Source organism: Syngnathus scovelli, chromosome 17 (genome assembly GCF_024217435.2).
Source record: "Syngnathus scovelli strain Florida chromosome 17, RoL_Ssco_1.2, whole genome shotgun sequence".
NCBI classification, from domain to species: domain Eukaryota; kingdom Metazoa; phylum Chordata; class Actinopteri; order Syngnathiformes; family Syngnathidae; genus Syngnathus; species Syngnathus scovelli.
Genome location: NC_090863.1, coordinates 7,374,341 through 7,390,940, shown reverse-complemented (window position 1 = coordinate 7,390,940; position 16,600 = coordinate 7,374,341). Strand labels below are relative to the sequence as shown.

The following is a 16,600-nucleotide window of genomic DNA, read 5'->3' as shown; positions in this document are numbered from 1 at the left end:
ATGAAGAGATATTTGACATTTACTGATATTTTATTCGAGGAAAAATCTTCATTTAACTCGTGTTTTCAGTATATGCTGCATTCCTGCTTTTTGTTATAAATCTGGTCTGTGCAACCAACATGCAGACAAACAACGCAGAGTCATGAAGTCATAAAACTATATTTATAAATAAAAAGGCATTTCCTTGATAAACGAGTAGTGTGAGAGACATGGTAAGATTTTTCTTATCACTATCCATCGCAACAAGACAAACTAAAAATGCTTGGGTTAACAGGTGGAAACAAAATTAATGTGGTGTATAAATGACTTGAACTTGAGGCTCATGTTTTGAACTGTAAAATAAAATCAATTGTGATCAACAAACATGATCAAACATTCTGACAGTAAGAACGACTGATATTCTCAAATTATTTTTTGTCTCTCATAATTCAAGCAAACATTTAAGTATGAACAAGTTAGTGTTCAAGCCGACGTCGTGTTTTATTAGTGAAGGAAGCCAAAGCCCCCCCTTTTTCCCCCTCAGTTCTGACCCTGGTGGGGGAACAAGGGGGATGGGGTCAAAGAATGTTAAGATAGAGAAGACAGGCAGCAGAGAGAAAACCAAAATGAAAAACATCCACGTAGGAAAACCGCTGAGTCATCCTCCCCATCTGCCTGTTTTCCACCATTTCCCTCTCTTGGTTTTTGTCCTTGCACTAAAACTCTTCCCCACTGAGAGGCGGAAACTGACTAACGGGGCCAATTTGAGCAAACTGCGGAAGGAGGAGTGTTTCTTCACTGAAGAAAGTATGGCCACAATGACTAAGAAGAGACGCACAAAAGAGGCGGAACATTTTTTTTCTCACAGCACACACAACAGAACTGGTTGCATCCATGCTTTTAGGAATTGGAGGACTCGGAATACAGCTGCTGCAAGCTACGCCTCTGCCGGCCGACAACAACTCGCCCCCCCCCCCCAATCTGCTACAATTTAATCTGCTCGCCCTCCGACCCGGGTCACATCACGTCCACAAAGAACTCGCCGGCGTTGCCCACCGACATTCGCAGGGACTGGCGCGACGCGGTGAGCTCAGGAGGGGCCGAGGCCAGCTCCCTACCCGGGGGGGCTCCGGGGGCGGATGCGAGCAGATGAGGCGGCTGCAGGGGCAGGCTGGGGGGGCCGTAGACCAGACCTTGGCCGTAGTGGGAGTTGGCGCTGCGGTGGCTCAGCGAGCTGCGGACGCTTCGCTCGCTAGGGGGAGCCGCCGAGCGCTCGCTGGCAGCTCGGTGGCTCCTAATCTCCGGTTCGCTTCCGCTGCCGCCAGATTTGCGCCCCTCGTTTTTGCTGCAGTTTGAGCCGCTGCTTTCTGTGGACAGAGGAGTGCATGCAGACGGTGACTATTTGCCACACGTAAATCATTGACTCAATCGGAGTCACAAACAAGAGCTGCTTGCTCGCTCCCGTCGGTGTGCCACTAAAGAGTAAATCCCCGCAGATCTGACCTAGTTTTGACAGATTACAAGGTTTCCTTTTATGGCTGCACAAAGGCCAGTCATTTGAGTGGATGGCTCTTGAATGACTTGAACACAAAAACAATAGCACAACAGCAAATGCACAAACGCAAATATAAAACCAGTTCAAATGGCAGGTTTGAACTGCTTAAGGGGGCCGGCCGACAGCTGAAAATGGTGGAACTGCAGGAATTTCTGGCAAGTACTGGAAGTTTTACATGTAACAATGAATAGCGTTATGGAGTCTCAGGAAGACGCGTGAAATCTGCCAAATGCAACGTAATTTGATGTAAAAACCTTTGCGAAGTGCTGGACTCTGCCATTAAACAGAGGTTCTGGGATGTGTAAGACGCGTGGTGCGCTCGGTAAATACTGCTGTTAATGTGCGCAAACCACAATGTCTGACTTTCCATTCCTACACGGTGATTACTTCAAATCCAAGTCTTCAGAGATGCTGGCTGGAGGAAATATTTGACAGAGGCAGGCTGTGTTCTTTGAGCACATGGGAGTATAAAAATGGTTTCCCGGATCAAATTCTGGATTCAAAGAGCAGGCATCAATCACAGCGGTGCTATGCAAGTTTTTACTTGATGCATAACTTACCACGTCCTCCTCAAAGTGTTTATAATTGCCTTTACCGATCTGTAAGTGGACTACAACTAAAATAGCAAATCACTTCGAGCCCATTCAAAGCAATGTCTTGCATTAAATGGCAAGTGTGATTTCAACCACTTTGAACATTTCTGCACTTACCGCTGTGCTGGCTTCCGGCACTGCCAGCGGCTGGCCCGCCGGGGAAGGTTTGCGGAAGGTCATAGGGGTGAGGGATAGGGAACTGGTAGGGCATTGGCCAGGGAGCGGCCCCGGGGTGAGGCAGAGGGGGGAGGGTGTCCTGGTCTGAGGCGCCCCCACTGGAACCGTCGTGGTCATGGAGAGACAGGTGGCTCATATCTGTAGGGCGACAACAGGCCATTGACTTACTCTAGTACGAATATTCTTCCCCCCCCCCCCCCCCACTTACTGCCGCAGAGGTCTCCAAACACATAGTAGCACTGCTCCGAGAAGGTGATCTTATTGACAGTGTGTCGGATGTAGCCGGCCTTAAGCAGGTTGCTGGCGTATTTACGCGCTTCTCTGCGATCTGTGAAGCCTTCCACGTGATGGAAGAGCCAGTCCACCACATCGGAGCCTAGAAGCACACGAGCAAATTGTTTCAAACACGACGCCAAGACCGGCTTCACCCGACCGAGCCCGCCGGACAATACCGATGAAGGCGTTAGCGATGGTGATCTTCAGCCACATCCTGTCTCGTACTTCCAGGCCCGACTCCGGACAGGCCATGGCCTTAGCGACTGTTGCCATGTCCATGTGGACGGAGAGGTGGAAGTCATCAAATCCTAGGGGGGTGGAAACAAAATAAGAGCTTATTTATGGTCACAGTATTCATTCACATTGTTCCTCTTTTCTGGTCTGTTTTCAAAATCATCATAAATAATATGTGCTCTACCGTGGCCCTTCCTGTGTCTGGACACTTGGATTTAAGTCCAAAGTTGTTCAATAACGGGCTTGAACTGAACGTCCTTTTAAAAACACAGACATAGCGTTCCTCGGAGTTTCCTTTGTGACAAAATGGTGGTGATTAAGCCAGTGCGTTGTGTTTCTGTTCTTTGTAGGCTCCCACTTAAATGGGTAATTCCTTCATTTCCCTAAATTCATCATTCTCTCCGGAGTGAGTAATGCAACAATGAGTGGAGCGCATCTCTCCGAGATGAAAGTAACGTCAACTGACTGGACATATTATTTCGTTCATGTATGTGTATAAAGAAAAGAAATCTTACCCTTTAAGCACTTGTAGCTTTTCAAGATTGCATCATCATGTCTTTTTTTTCATGCTTTTTGTTAGTGATTTTTTTTTTTTTTTGACTGATGCAATCTTAAGAGACCATTCTTGGCCCGAGATCTTTCACCTTTTGTGCTTTAAGTGATTCAAATGGCACGAATGCAAGTTCAAGCCTAAATATAATAAAGCATATTTCCACCCTTGAAAGCCCATCCAAAACAACACATGACCAAAAACAACAAATCTGTTCATTGAGTGTCACAGGACAAATCTGATTCAAAGTGAAACAGTCCCCCGCAAGATTGCAGGGGAGATGAAAGTGGTGAGTTATGGCTGACTTTTGACAAAGCAGATGGAAGCTAGCTGTGAAGTATAGTCAAACTCTGAACGCAGACAAATGTGGAGCACAGACGAGTTGCTGGAATGAATTAAGGGATGGGCTCTCCAAGATTGGCTAACGCTTCTGAGGGTATGTGGCTTTATCGCTCAGGGTGTAGACGAGACAAGGGGTTCGAAGTTGGAGGAGATTCACGTCACATTTTTTTTTTGCGTCAATGTTCATAGGAACTATTCAGAGTTTCATTAACCAGCTGTACTGCTTCTCCTCATATTGTGTGTGTTATAATTTTGAATTATAAATGACGACCATAATACAATAATAATATGACCAAATTGCCGCTCGCTCGGCATCGATTGCAGCTCGGTCATCCCGCAAGATGGAATAAGAGAAGATAAAATGAGAATATACTTACGTTCCGTTTCTGGAATGGAGCTGCTGATGGAGGAGCTGGTGGAAGTGACGGTGCTCATGGAGGGGCTCATACCGTAGGCAGGATACACCCCGGTCATGGCTGCAGTATGCGACACCCACGCCGCAGGGTCAATGGGTCGGATGGGCTCACCTGTGGGATCAAACGTGAGGTTGCAAATAGTTTTAAAATGATTGATTTGCTTCAAATAACATAGCTTGATGTATTCTGACAAACAGAATGTTCATGAACTCATCATTCATTAACAACCATCAGCCCCATATACATAAAGTTCGGGCGCCATTTTTTGTTTGGTGTGGTGCTGTGAATCTTTTGCAATGTCAAATATTGGAAAACATTGCCTTCCAGAGAGGCAAAGAAAGCAAAAGAAAGCACTCACTTCTCGGCAGAGCGAAGCAGCTCCGCGGGTTTGGGTCCCAGCATTTAGCCACGGTTAAAGTTATTGGACTGGTAATAAAAACACATTTATTTGCACATTAACAATGCAGCAAAGGCATAAGAATGATTTGCGTTTGTGTTACCCAGTCTTGTGCACGATGTCCCGAAGCACTCGAACTGCATCGTCATTGCTCATGTTCTCAAAGTTGATGTCATTCACCTGAACGGAACCGAAAACACAAGACAAGCAGAGTTGTTGCTCAATACTTCCGTATTCGTGGAAAATTGCATTTTCACTATTTGTGGGCGAACGATCATAATATTTAGACACGGTTGCCGGATAGTTTGACCAAAAAAAATCCAACTGTAATGGCTGACAAAAACCACAAAGCGCAGCATCTCCCAATGAAAATATTTTCCAAACCAATTATGACAACACAAACAGGCTCACCGCTAAATTATTTCCCAGAGTTACAACCTAACTCGGAGGCTTGCGTCGGTGGGACTGGCTATATTTCAAGTGATTGTGGGAAGAAGCACAGTTGCCTGGAATGACAACTCATTGCCAGTACTCAATCACAAGATTCATCTGTAGCCTGAGATGATTCTGACTTTATGGAATATGGCTTACGACGCACTAGCTTCATCACCTCTTTTTGTTTAGAAGCCGAGTGCTCTCGCTAGACTGCGCCTCATTTGCAGGCGCCGAACACAAACCCGACAAACATTGCCCGGCGTCCTCCCGGCTTTTACAACAAACGCAGCCGCACACCTGCAAGAGCATGTCCCCAGGCTCGATGCGTCCGTCGGCAGCCACGGCTCCGCCCTTCATGATGGAGCCGATGTAGATTCCGCCATCTCCTCTCTCGTTGCTCTGGCCCACAATACTGATGCCCAGGAAGTTGTACTTCTCTGTAAATATGACAGCATGTTTATTATTAGGACCACCGATGAGTGAAATGAGAAAAATAGTATCAATGTATTTATAAACACTGTCAATGAATGGTCTTATTTATTTTGTCTGGTAACTTACCCATGTTGAGAGTAACTGTAATAATGTTGAGAGACATGGTGGAGTCCGTTATGCTGCTGAACGATGACGACTAGACACAAGAACAATAAATTAAAAAAAAAAGGGGGTTGAGAGCGGCTAAATGTATCACGTTGCTGCAACTTAGTGAGGAACTACTGTATGTGGTTGATTATGTGGTCTCACTCTGTCCAGATTGGAGGCTTTGGGTTTCCGTCGGCGGCGGCGGTGTCGTCTCATTAAACGAGAGGAACTCTGTTCTGTGGAGCTACTGAACCTGGGAAAGAGAAGAGAAATATATCTCCGTGTGGAAATGCTTTTTCAACAATAGCCACGTCATAAATAATCATGGCAACCCATTGTAGAAATTCAATCGAAATAAGCTGATTTTCAATACGTCACGGAAACCTGAATTTGAGGTCAAGTGGAATATAATGCGGATTCTTTTCAAATCATTGACTGGTCAAACCAAACGTTTTGTCACCGCTAAATTGAGCCGTTCAACTCGAAAGGTAACGTCACCTGCTGGTAGCGTCGTCATCCTCGGAATCAAAGCAGGAAGTGGACTCCAGCTCGCTGCTCATGAAAGAGGAGCAGCTGTCGTACTCGGGCCCGCCACGCCCCGCCGGCCGTGACGACAACCCATTCTGCCGACCGCCTACGGAAGAAACAAAGCATCAGGAGAGGAGGTGAGCAGGAGAAAGTCCTGGCTTGTTGAGAAAATCCCAAAATGTGCAAAATAACAAATACTACTTCCTGACCGTGGTCACCTTGCTTGCGTCTCGGCTTGTCCCTCTCTCTCCGTTGCGATGCCACAGAGCCCGTCTCCGTGTCGTTGTCCAAACTGTCCCGACCGCTAGCTGCTTTCCCACTGCAGGTGGAGACACAGTTGAATAAAAAGGAGACAGACGTCAAGATAATAAGCCATTCCTTATCCACACGGCATCTTTCTGTTCAGCAAAACGACAAAGGTGCAAAATCTTCTTTCGTGTACTAACTGGTAAGAAGGTGGTCGAGAGTCTCCGATGCCTCCCGTCCTCTCCAAAGGGGGCGCTGCCTCCAAGTCTGCCACCGAACCGGCATCTGCGTGGGGACCGTCTCCCGAAACCAGCTACGAGGGGAAAAAAAGCAAGACTTTATATGTTGACGACAACAACGACAGCAAGTTCAATTTCGTGGAATTTGGATTTTTCCACAAGAAGCCGCTTGATGTCAGTGTGATAAATGAGCTGCTTTAGTCATTTAAAATTAGAGGGAAAACGTGAAAAGGCCAGAAAGCAAAAAAAATACAGCATTAACTCATTGTTCCAGTTTGTCCGTTAAAAAGGGACATGTTGATTTGATTCATTCATGAGGTCAGTTGATGTGCACAAGGATGGGCCATTAAAAATAATTGGATGGGCAAAATCCGCTGCCAGTGAAACGAAGCCGGCCGGGCTCGGAGGGTGTTGGCCAGCTGCTGCGCTGCGGCGATTGCCGGCCGAGCCCCCTTGCACCCAAGAGGGCCATCAATCGAGTCATTGCAACAACACACTGGACGGAGGAGACAAACAAGCTGATACATTACAACAGAAATAACATTTTGCGGTCTGTGGAATATCAAATCAAGACCAACGTCCTAATGTGCGTGTGTGCAAGGTCCACGGAAAACACAGATAAGCTTTGCAATCCTAACCTGAGGATCAACATGAAGGAGATGAGTAGAATGCTAGCATGAACAAGGGGAATCTCCCCGGTCACTAACTATTTCTCTTAGTTTTTTTCTTCTTCTTTTTTTAAACAACGTATTTTGTCCTGTGATTTCACTTGTCGGTAATGCAATTTCAAAGTCAAGATGGGAGGAAGTGAGGCTACGTCCTGGTAAACAGATGCTTCTTTTGTCATGGCAAGTGGTGGCTTGGGACTTCGCAGCAGCGACTCACGGACGAACGTGCGAACGCAATGTGTTGCCTGCTTTGACTCATGCTGGCCAAACGCCGCAGCCCATCGTGGGGGAAAAATGCAAGGCGGCAACTAACTAACAAATCCCATGGAAACACAACTGGCAGCCATCTTGCTTGTGCACTGCTGCCGGATTCATTATGCGATAATGATATTAGCAGGAAGATGTGCAAGGCCCTGGAGAAGGACCACGCAATTCATTTAGTTGTTTTCTCATACAAGCTCCAGAGAATCCAACGCGGGCGTGGACTTCTTTGTTTGGCAAACCTCGCTCCGTGGTGTGCCAAATGTGGCACAAAAAGTAGGCTGCGGTCACATAAACACTTCATTTGTATGAAAGAAAATGCACTTGGATTTGGACAATGAATCCTGGCAACAAGAAGTGGGCGGACACAGAGTTCAAAAGTTTGAACAGTTAAGATAGAAACTCGCTGAGGAACAGATGAGCAGGATGGGACAAACACACACAAACACACACACGCATATTCCTGAGCAAGCAGAGGCTGGAATGTTAGAGAGCAACCAAAATGACGGAAACACTTTTTACTACCTTCAACAAGTACAAAACAAGAAGCAGGATGTGCTATTATATCTCTGTACAAATTTTTAAAATTTTATTTTATCAAGAGTAGAATTAAAACACTCTGCTGTTTTCTGCATCGTTCACAATTACACCACCATCATCTGGCATCAATATTGGCCTTGGTGGAGGTCTGGAGTCTACTTGTTGTCTCTCCAGTTGGAGGTTTTTCCATGATGAAACCAATTCATGCCCATGATTTACATCCTCATGATGGAAGTTTAAAAGGCTCTATTATAACACATTGACACAATTGCCACTGAAGCCCAAAAATGCGGTAAGAGGTCTGCGCAAAAGTGATGACTACGATAGATTGTTGTGTTTGAACTCACCCACGACACCACCCGTCCATTAAAGCAGGGCAGTTTTGCGTTGTCGTCAGATATCTCCTCTTTTACCACCCTGCAAACACAACAAAGGATATTATCAGTACACCAGCACTGAGAAAAAAGCAATCAAATCTGAAGCTAGTTTTGAGGCAATGGGCAAACATGACAGATGCTAATTGAATAGCGCGTTCATTACATCCGGAGTCTTTACACAAGTTAATTAAAAACTACTCCTAAATAAATGTTTAAAAACGGCTGATAAAGATTCAATTGAAGTCTATTGGAATTAAAATTGAAATACAACTGAACTGTATTGAGTTGCTGATTCTGGAGGGAACTTGCATACCAAGTGGTTCTTTTGAGAATCACTGCATTGTGTATACAAGAGCAGCTACAGATAAATAATGCTGTCCGTCAGTTGACAATACTGGTGCCGTTTTACTTAACTGTGGGAATGCCAACATTTTAATCCTAGACTTTCATTTAGCTGCTTCATGTCCAAACATCTGCGGTGGATTAAACTCTCATCCACAATAGATGAATACAGTAATGGACTGGAATAATCTTCTGCCTCAGACAACTGGATCTGTTCGGATTGCTACTAAGACGGCTTGGCTTGCTATTTGTTATCGTGGTACTGTTTTGATTTGCAGGTGTATTTACAGAGTATCCCTTTACCTTTCCCAGAATGAATAGCAGTCCCTTTGCAAATGTGCCCAAGTTGCTGCCCCTCCCTTATTTGAATTTGACCAAAAACAACTCTACAAACGTAGCGCAACAGAACAGGTCTCACTTTACTATTTGGAAGGGACTGTCTGGGGGACCGCTAACATGTACACTTTTTTCCACATTTAACACAAAGGGACACGTCCATAAATCTGCCAGAGTGATGGATGCTGCATTCCTAAGTCCAACTCTGCATTCCTCCGACTAATGGACAACAACAGCAGCGGCCGGGTGGACAAACTACCTTAAACTACAAGTTACCCCTCTGATATTAGCCTGTTAAAATTAGCTGACCATAAGTGCTGACAGTTGTGTCTATCTCCTTATATGCAGAAACGTTACATAGTAATCGTAGAAAACAATCAATAAGTTCTCCTAGTGTACTTTCCAAGTGTGCAGACTTGTCATACAGTAGTGAAAGGTAGGAGTGTGAAATTTTCCAGGAATAAGATATAGGCATTCTAGTAGTGCAAAATAAAGTCATGTAGAAGTGGAAGCCAGCATGTACTGGGGGAAATAACGGCGAGGAGAGGTCCACACAGTAGTGGACCACAGTAATTCCTAGATTACATTAGTGGTACGTATATCAAATAAACGTTCAGTGGGCTTTCCACATGGGCCTGCTGGAGACACTACCTCTGACGTTAGCATGCTAGCACTAGCTATCCATACATATTCTCCAACTACTGGCATATGTGACGCTCGAAACTGGTTATTAGCCAGCGTATGTCAACCCACACCGTAACAAAAGGCCTTTTAATGTTAATGGAAACTTTCTCCGGGGTATACCGAAACTGTCCAAAGCCTAATTTGTACGGCGTTACGATAAGCTACGAGCGGCGCAAGCTAGCCTCATGAGCAATGTAAACAAACGCTATGGACGCTAAACATATGCGCTAGCTAGCCGCTAGCAGCTAACAAAGGAAAGCTAACGCAAGTGGTAGGCAGCCAGGTGAAGTGATGACAAGCCAGCTGGCTGCTCCGCTGGCAAGTCTCGCAGCACTAACGTTATGAAATCCAGCAAGAATGACAGTTTAAAAACAACGTCGTAAAACAAACAGTTACCCGAAGTCATCGTCCATAGATTTGAAGAAGAACTTGTAATTGGGTTTTTTCAGGACATTTTTGAAGTCTGCCAAAGTGACTTTGTCCGCCGGCACAGACAGTTTCACCAGATAGGGTGTCTCCTGGTCGTCGAGGTGGTAGATAATTTTCGTCTCCCCCATCTCGGAGTGCAACTGAGGCGAACAAGCAGGCAGGTCGCATTAAGCCAAGGGCCCCGGCAGGCAGGCTCCCTCTCGGGCCCCGACTCCCCGTGGCGATAGCGGCGGGTGTGCCGTGGTCCCTCCCCGGCTCTCCCTGGCCGTCCGATTCGGATGGCTTTTCTTTTCTACGCCAGCGCAATAAAAAAAGGGTCCTTATTCCAAGGCCAAGGGTTCGTACATTTTACGCAGGGTTATTTTTGGCACGTTTAACTGGCGACAGGGTTAAAAAAGACAGATTAGAATAAAAGACGACTAAAAAAAGAAAAGAAAAAATCTCGCTTGTCTTCTCTGCCTCGCTACCAAGCTCGGCACTCTCGGCAGTTTGATTGCACACGAAACTGCACCAAATCATCCAAGGCTGTCTGAAAGTGATGCCACCTAGCGGAGAGGAGTATTTTCGCAAGCAGCATCCCTTATGAGATATTTCCATGCCAACATTTTTTTTACGACTTCAGTATTTTCTTCTACCGCTTCCCACCCACAAATGCATTCATGACTACACAGAATTAATTCAAAGGTAAATATGTACAGCAACCGCAGTTTATTGGACTGAATCCTCAGAGATTTTCATCATTGACAAGGCAAAAAATAAACATAACATATAGGCTAATGCAATAAAGAGAAATGATCCCCAACAGTCAATAAATGGTGTACAAAATGGAGTCTGAAATACCGGTAGACGTGTCTACTACTCCTCGGCGGACAAAATATTACTGATCTCATGGTCGTCTATTTTAATCTGTAGGTGGACAATACAACATTTTTAAGTACAAAAAGGGAGCAGGGGTGTTTGGTCTCTGTTTTTTAAATAAGCTTCGAGGTGGTCGACAGCAAAATTGGTGGAAGATCTCTAGTCCTCTAGAAAGTCATCATCCAGGTTAACATCACTGGTGTCGATGTCATCTACCTCCAAATTGTCCAGGTCAATTTCCAGCTCTTCCAGATCCTGTGCACATAGACATTGTTTTTTTAACAGCTCCTTATTGAGAGAAAGAAATGCACCAATAAAATAAATCAGAGCATGAGAATGAGAAATTCGACCTTATCTTTTTCCGACTGGGACAACTCTGGGATTTCCTCCTGAGTCTGTGGAGGGACAGTTTCAGGCTCTGAAGGCATGACTGCAAACTCGGCTGCTATTACAGGGACCGACACTAAAGGAGAGTCTTCACATTCTTCTGTCTGCAGAGTAATAAAAATACAAAAATGAACCAAGTTCAACAAAAGTGCAAATAAAAGTGGAGTGGTTGGATAACGCCGACAAACCTCAGTAGCAGAAAGCTGAAAGATCCCTTTGGGCTGGTATCCTTGAGCCTCCTCTATAATATTCCTGTCTTCGTTTAGCTGAAAGAGAACGAAAAAATCGGTTACGCAACTCTGAGTTGTTTAACATTCAATACTTGGAGCTCCACTTTGATTGTATTATATTCTCCTTAACTCACAGTGACCAGGGGAAAATCTTTGGCTGGCCTGGTGGCGCCTGAGCAATTTTCTTTGAGGTAATCCTCAGCTGCAAATGCTTCTTTCAGACCAGGAAACAGGTTTTCATACTCCGTAGGATCTGCTAAGGATTCAGCAGCCTAAAAGCGTGTTGAAATCATGATATGAGGAAAGACAATTGCAGTCAGATGAAAGCAGGGTTCACATTTGCGACAAGAATGTTTCAACTGAACAGTAATCCACCGTGCTCACCTTCTGGTTGACCTTGGCCAAATTTTCCCTCCACAGTTTGACCACACGGGACACCTGGCTGGGCAGGTATGTGCGTGCCAGGAATGCAGCTTCAGGTAGGCGGTTGGTTCTGATCAAAAGCTCCAAACATTGATCCAGTCTGTGAGGAAATGACAGCAGAATGACATTTTGGCCGGTGATCAGTCACACATTAAGTCACAAGTAACACTTACTTCCCCTGCAGGAAGTAGGTCATGAAGGCCACATTGTTCTTGCCGTCCTTTTCGGCACCTTCGGCCAACTTGCCCACCATTGGGGCATTGCCCGAGGCGGTGGCGAGGAGGAGGAGGCCGCCGTAATCCTGTGCGTGATGCAGACACTCCTGGGCCAGGCCAAATTGGCACTTGCTAATAGCCAGCTCTGCCAACTGCTTCCACTTCTGCTCAGACTACAAGAAGTGAAATAAAGACATTCAAAAAAAAAAAAAAAAAAAGAGAATTACAAATTTATGTCAAATACCCACAATAGGTATTGGAACACAAATGGTGGAACAACACAATTAGACAGCGGCATTTTTTTTTTTTTTTACTCCTTCCATCAGAGACACAAGTTGACCACATAGGCACAACTCTTCTCAAAAGTTACCTCTGCCTCTACAGCCAGCTGGTAGGCAATCTTCAACTCTCCCAGCTGCAAGGCCAGCTCAAACCTGTGTTCAGAGTCTGTGGACACAGCTAACGCCTGCTGCTTGAAACCCTGCGAAGCCAAGAAAAAAACAGCCATCAATTGTTGTAATAACTCCTAACAACAGGAGGCAATGAGTCCTAACCTGTTTTTCCAGGAAGTGTGCCACCCTGGTCCGTTGTTCTTTAGGAATTGTGGGAAGCACCTTGTCGGCCATCCCAAAGTCCCTCCTCATGACAGCGGTTTGATACTCCAGAACGGAGACCAGGAGGGAGTAGCTGACAATGTTGAGCTCCTTGTCTCCCAGGTACAAGCGGTCATCTTTGGGTATGTAACCCAGTAAATACATGGTTCTGCGTAGACAGGGGGGGGGGGGGCATCTTAAATAACTGTCGTTTGTCTTGAAAATGAAAAGGGATGTCTGACCTGTCCAGGTGAGCAATGGTGACGATCTCGCCTCCTACGAAGTAATTGAGTCTGTTGACGGAGCTGGTGTAAATGAAGCAGTCACCAACCCAGAGTCCCGTCTTCACAATCTCCTGGATCTCTCCTTGGACCTGAGCCGAGAGAAGATCCAGGAACTTACAAATGCAATGTATGAGTGTGTTGGACTCAGACTTTGAACCCTTTTTTTTTTTTTTTTAAATGGCTTTTACTAGACGTGTGTTTCAAAAGCCAGAAGCACACAAACCTCAAAAGCATCCTCAATTCCATCCTCTGTCACGCCTTCGTTGTTCTCTTGCGAGGCAGCGACTTTATCGGCCATGTAACGAAGGATGAAGAAAGACTCTTCTGTTGCGATGCAGACCAACTCACCGGAGTCAGACCAGAAGATCTTCACACGGGGGAAAAAATCCCAAATGAATACCAGGTTAAGACTCAGACCAAGACAGACTGCTCATGACGTGCTCTAGGAGAAGCGCACTTACGTGTTTAGGTTGGATCTCAATGCGGCGGATCAGCTCGGTGTTCTCCCAATCGTAAAAAGCCAGACCGTTCACTGACCTCACCCCGAGCAAGAAACCACCGTAGATACCTGCAGGGTCCGCCCCCCAAAAAAATGCATTGTTTTCTTTTTCTACTGTCATTGATTACATTTTTGAACCTCAGCTCAGCATTGTCGTTACCCTCAGCTCCAAAGTCGGGCTTGAAGGACTTCTTCTCTTTGAAGTTCTTGAATATTTTGACGACACTGTTGCTTTCTCGAATGGCATATCTGTTGAAAAGGCACATTAACAATGACTCAAAACTATTGAGAAGTGGCGGATCCCAGACAGACTGAGCACTTACTCAGAAGAGTCATGTGCCCAAGCAAACTCCTGCGCTGAGCCAAAGCTCTTGTTCCTCAGCGCCATGGCGGTGTAGATGATGTACTCGCCATCTCCGCACACCACAACGAACCTGCGAGGAAGAGCTCAAAGTGAGAGCAGGCCTCTCAGAGGGAGGGGAGTTTGAAATGACAGCGTACCTCCCATTGGGGTTGTGTTGGATGGTTTGAGGGTAAATTTCACAGCTGCCCATGTCTTTCACAGCCAGCGGAAGCCGCTCCCCGTCCTTGATCTCGGTGTCACCCATGGCCTTCAAATTGGCCTGCTGTATTTCGCTGTGCTTGGCCCAGATAATTTTCCCGCTGGTGTCCATTGACATGGCCGGCTCCTCGCGCCCAACCTGCGGAGAAGTGAAAGTAGTTGAGATTGAACACAGAAGAAATGCCTGTACTACTATCAAGAATTTAAAAACGTACGATTACAACGATGCTCTTGTACTCACTTTGATGATGATACTGCCTTCATCATAGCCCAGCGCTACATTGTTGGAGCCCCTGAGACCGCATACACACCACACCCGCTCCATTCCGTAGTTGAGCGTGCTCTCCAGGCGGTACGTGCTCGAGTGCCAAATGCGAACCGTACCTTCAGCGAGAGGAGATCAAAGTTATGCGAGGAAAAGCTCAGTCAAGAGAACATAACAGAGAGCGGATATATATTCCAGCTCACCATCCTCTGACCCGGTGATTATAATCGGCAGCTCCGGGTGGAAGCTGACACAGGAGACATTCTGGGCATGGCCCTCCAAAGTTTGAACACAGGTCTTGTTCTAGAGTGGAGGTAACCAAGAACAAGTTATGCACAGGGTGGGAACAGAGTAAAGACTACAAATGAGTTATTCAAACAGCTGAATTAGTATCTGTCAGTTACGATTCCGAGTTCCAAAGTTACTGGGATAAATAAAGGCGATGTACCTGGTAGTCCCAGATCTTGACCTGGCGGTCATCAGCGCCTGATATCAGGTAGGGCTTGTCTCCTCCACTATAATAGTCGATGCAATTGACCCCTTTCTCGTGGCCTTCCAAAGTGAAGTTGGGAGATGACGAGCCCAGTTGCCAGACCTGATACGACACAAGGATACGACTAAATGAGCTTTAACACGCTCGGTAGCTCCTGAATATTTCGTCGTGGAACAATATGGAACATTTCTACAAGCTTTTGAGATACATAGCTACTATATGGCAGGCATGGTAGTCCGGACAAGTTCTTACCTTGATAGTCCTGTCAAGGGAGGCGCTGGCAAATTGATTATTGTCCTTTGGGTTGATGACGATCTGCATGACGTAGTGCGTGTGACCCTCAAACACCTGGCTGCAGGACCACTTCTTGTCCCAGTCCCACAGCTTGATCAACATATCATCTACATCAAGATGGGGAGAGCGTTTAAGAAGAGCACTGCTGGAGAAACACATTTGTGTGTTGATTACAAGGACAAGCCTACCGCTGCTGGTGAGGATGTAGGGCTGTGTTGGGTGGACAGCGATGCAACGAATGTAGTCAGAGTGGGCTTCAAACATGTGAACGCGCTCCAAGGTGTTGTAGTTGAACACGCGGATCTGCATGTCATCCTACCAAGGGAGAAAAAAAAACATTTTCTGTAACAAAGTTTGAGAAAATCAGGTGGAAATCAAGGTGAACGACAGCATTGCAAGACTTACTGCTCCAGTGATGACCCAGTTCTTCCTGGCTACAAATTTGGATGCTCTTACAGGGAGATCACACACTTCAAACGTCTTTACCAGTGTCTGATTAAAAAATGAATAAATCAAATGTTATATTTTCAGTTTATTCAGCTGCGTTTGTCTAATAACCTCCAGAAATACTGCTTATGCATCTTTTACTTGTGTTTCGTGGTTCCACACGCAGACGCTGCCGTTGTATAGACTGGCCAGCATCCATGGTTCGGTTGGATGAAGGTCCACACTTTTCACACGATCAGACCTGGCTGTCAACCTCCGTTTGATGTCAAGCCTCAGCGGCTGAAAAATTGAGGACACAAATGTCGGTTCTGAGTAAAACTTGCAAAGTGACCACGTTACAAAGAATTTCAGATTGGCGTTCAGTCATGACACCGACATTCATGACACGCAAACATTTAACAAAAATGTGCTACAGCTAATTAGGTTGTTTATATCAACAGGTATTAGTCTTTATTTCAAGTTATTCGAAAACATTTGACAATTAAACAGCCAAAGTTTGACATCTGGCGATCTTCTTCACACCAGAGCTAACTAGCCGCTAAGCTGCTACCGAGAATACCTTGTTTTTGCAAAAACCAGACAAACACATCAGCACAGTAAAAAAAAAAAACTGCGTAGAAATAATGACAAGCTCTACTTTAAACCTTACTGACCATTTTCAATCACCGTTTCTTTGACACAAGATGAGATAATGGTGTTGTGCGATCCAAATGTCGCGTTTTGAGTGAACGGGCAATAGATACTGACGTGGAAGTTCCGGGAAGACAGTTCTCGCGAGAGTCTGGAGCGAGAACGATTGTTGTGACGTGGCGGATAGCAAAGAGTCAAATAAAAATATTTGCAATTAAAAATGGAATATCTAGGGCT

General features: G+C 45.6%; 2 protein-coding genes across 3 annotated transcripts; both read right to left on the bottom strand.

Annotated features, from left to right (window-relative positions):
• Positions 1–143: 143 nt before the first annotated feature.
• Positions 144–10,688, bottom strand: LOC125985485 (segment polarity protein dishevelled homolog DVL-3). Of its 2 annotated transcripts, none has more exons than XM_049748392.2 (15): positions 10,151–10,688; positions 8,363–8,432; positions 6,508–6,620; positions 6,280–6,380; positions 6,032–6,167; positions 5,696–5,786; positions 5,513–5,582; positions 5,252–5,391; positions 4,623–4,699; positions 4,481–4,548; positions 4,084–4,233; positions 2,757–2,888; positions 2,513–2,680; positions 2,245–2,442; positions 144–1,346 (listed from the first exon to the last, which is right to left on the bottom strand). In XM_049748392.2, exons 1-15 carry the CDS (start codon positions 10,309–10,311, stop codon positions 997–999), a joined length of 2,025 nt encoding a protein of 674 aa, XP_049604349.1. In that variant the 5' UTR covers positions 10,312–10,688; the 3' UTR covers positions 144–996. The 2 variants fall into 2 exon arrangements, with proteins under 2 accessions (XP_049604349.1, XP_049604348.1); XM_049748391.2 differs by having other exon boundaries at positions 6,271–6,380; positions 10,151–10,687.
• Positions 10,689–10,872: 184 nt separating this feature from the next.
• copb2 (COPI coat complex subunit beta 2) lies at positions 10,873–16,543 on the bottom strand. Its single transcript, XM_049748390.1, has 22 exons — positions 16,387–16,543; positions 15,875–16,012; positions 15,692–15,778; positions 15,475–15,601; positions 15,245–15,393; positions 14,948–15,094; positions 14,703–14,802; positions 14,476–14,618; positions 14,174–14,373; positions 13,996–14,106; positions 13,833–13,921; positions 13,635–13,741; positions 13,397–13,540; positions 13,132–13,262; positions 12,851–13,058; positions 12,667–12,777; positions 12,255–12,469; positions 12,043–12,181; positions 11,793–11,930; positions 11,617–11,694; positions 11,392–11,532; positions 10,873–11,296 (listed from the first exon to the last, which is right to left on the bottom strand). The coding sequence occupies exons 1-22, from the start codon at positions 16,387–16,389 to the stop codon at positions 11,201–11,203; spliced, it is 2,802 nt and encodes a 933-aa protein (XP_049604347.1). The 5' UTR covers positions 16,390–16,543; the 3' UTR covers positions 10,873–11,200.
• Positions 16,544–16,600: the final 57 nt, after the last annotated feature.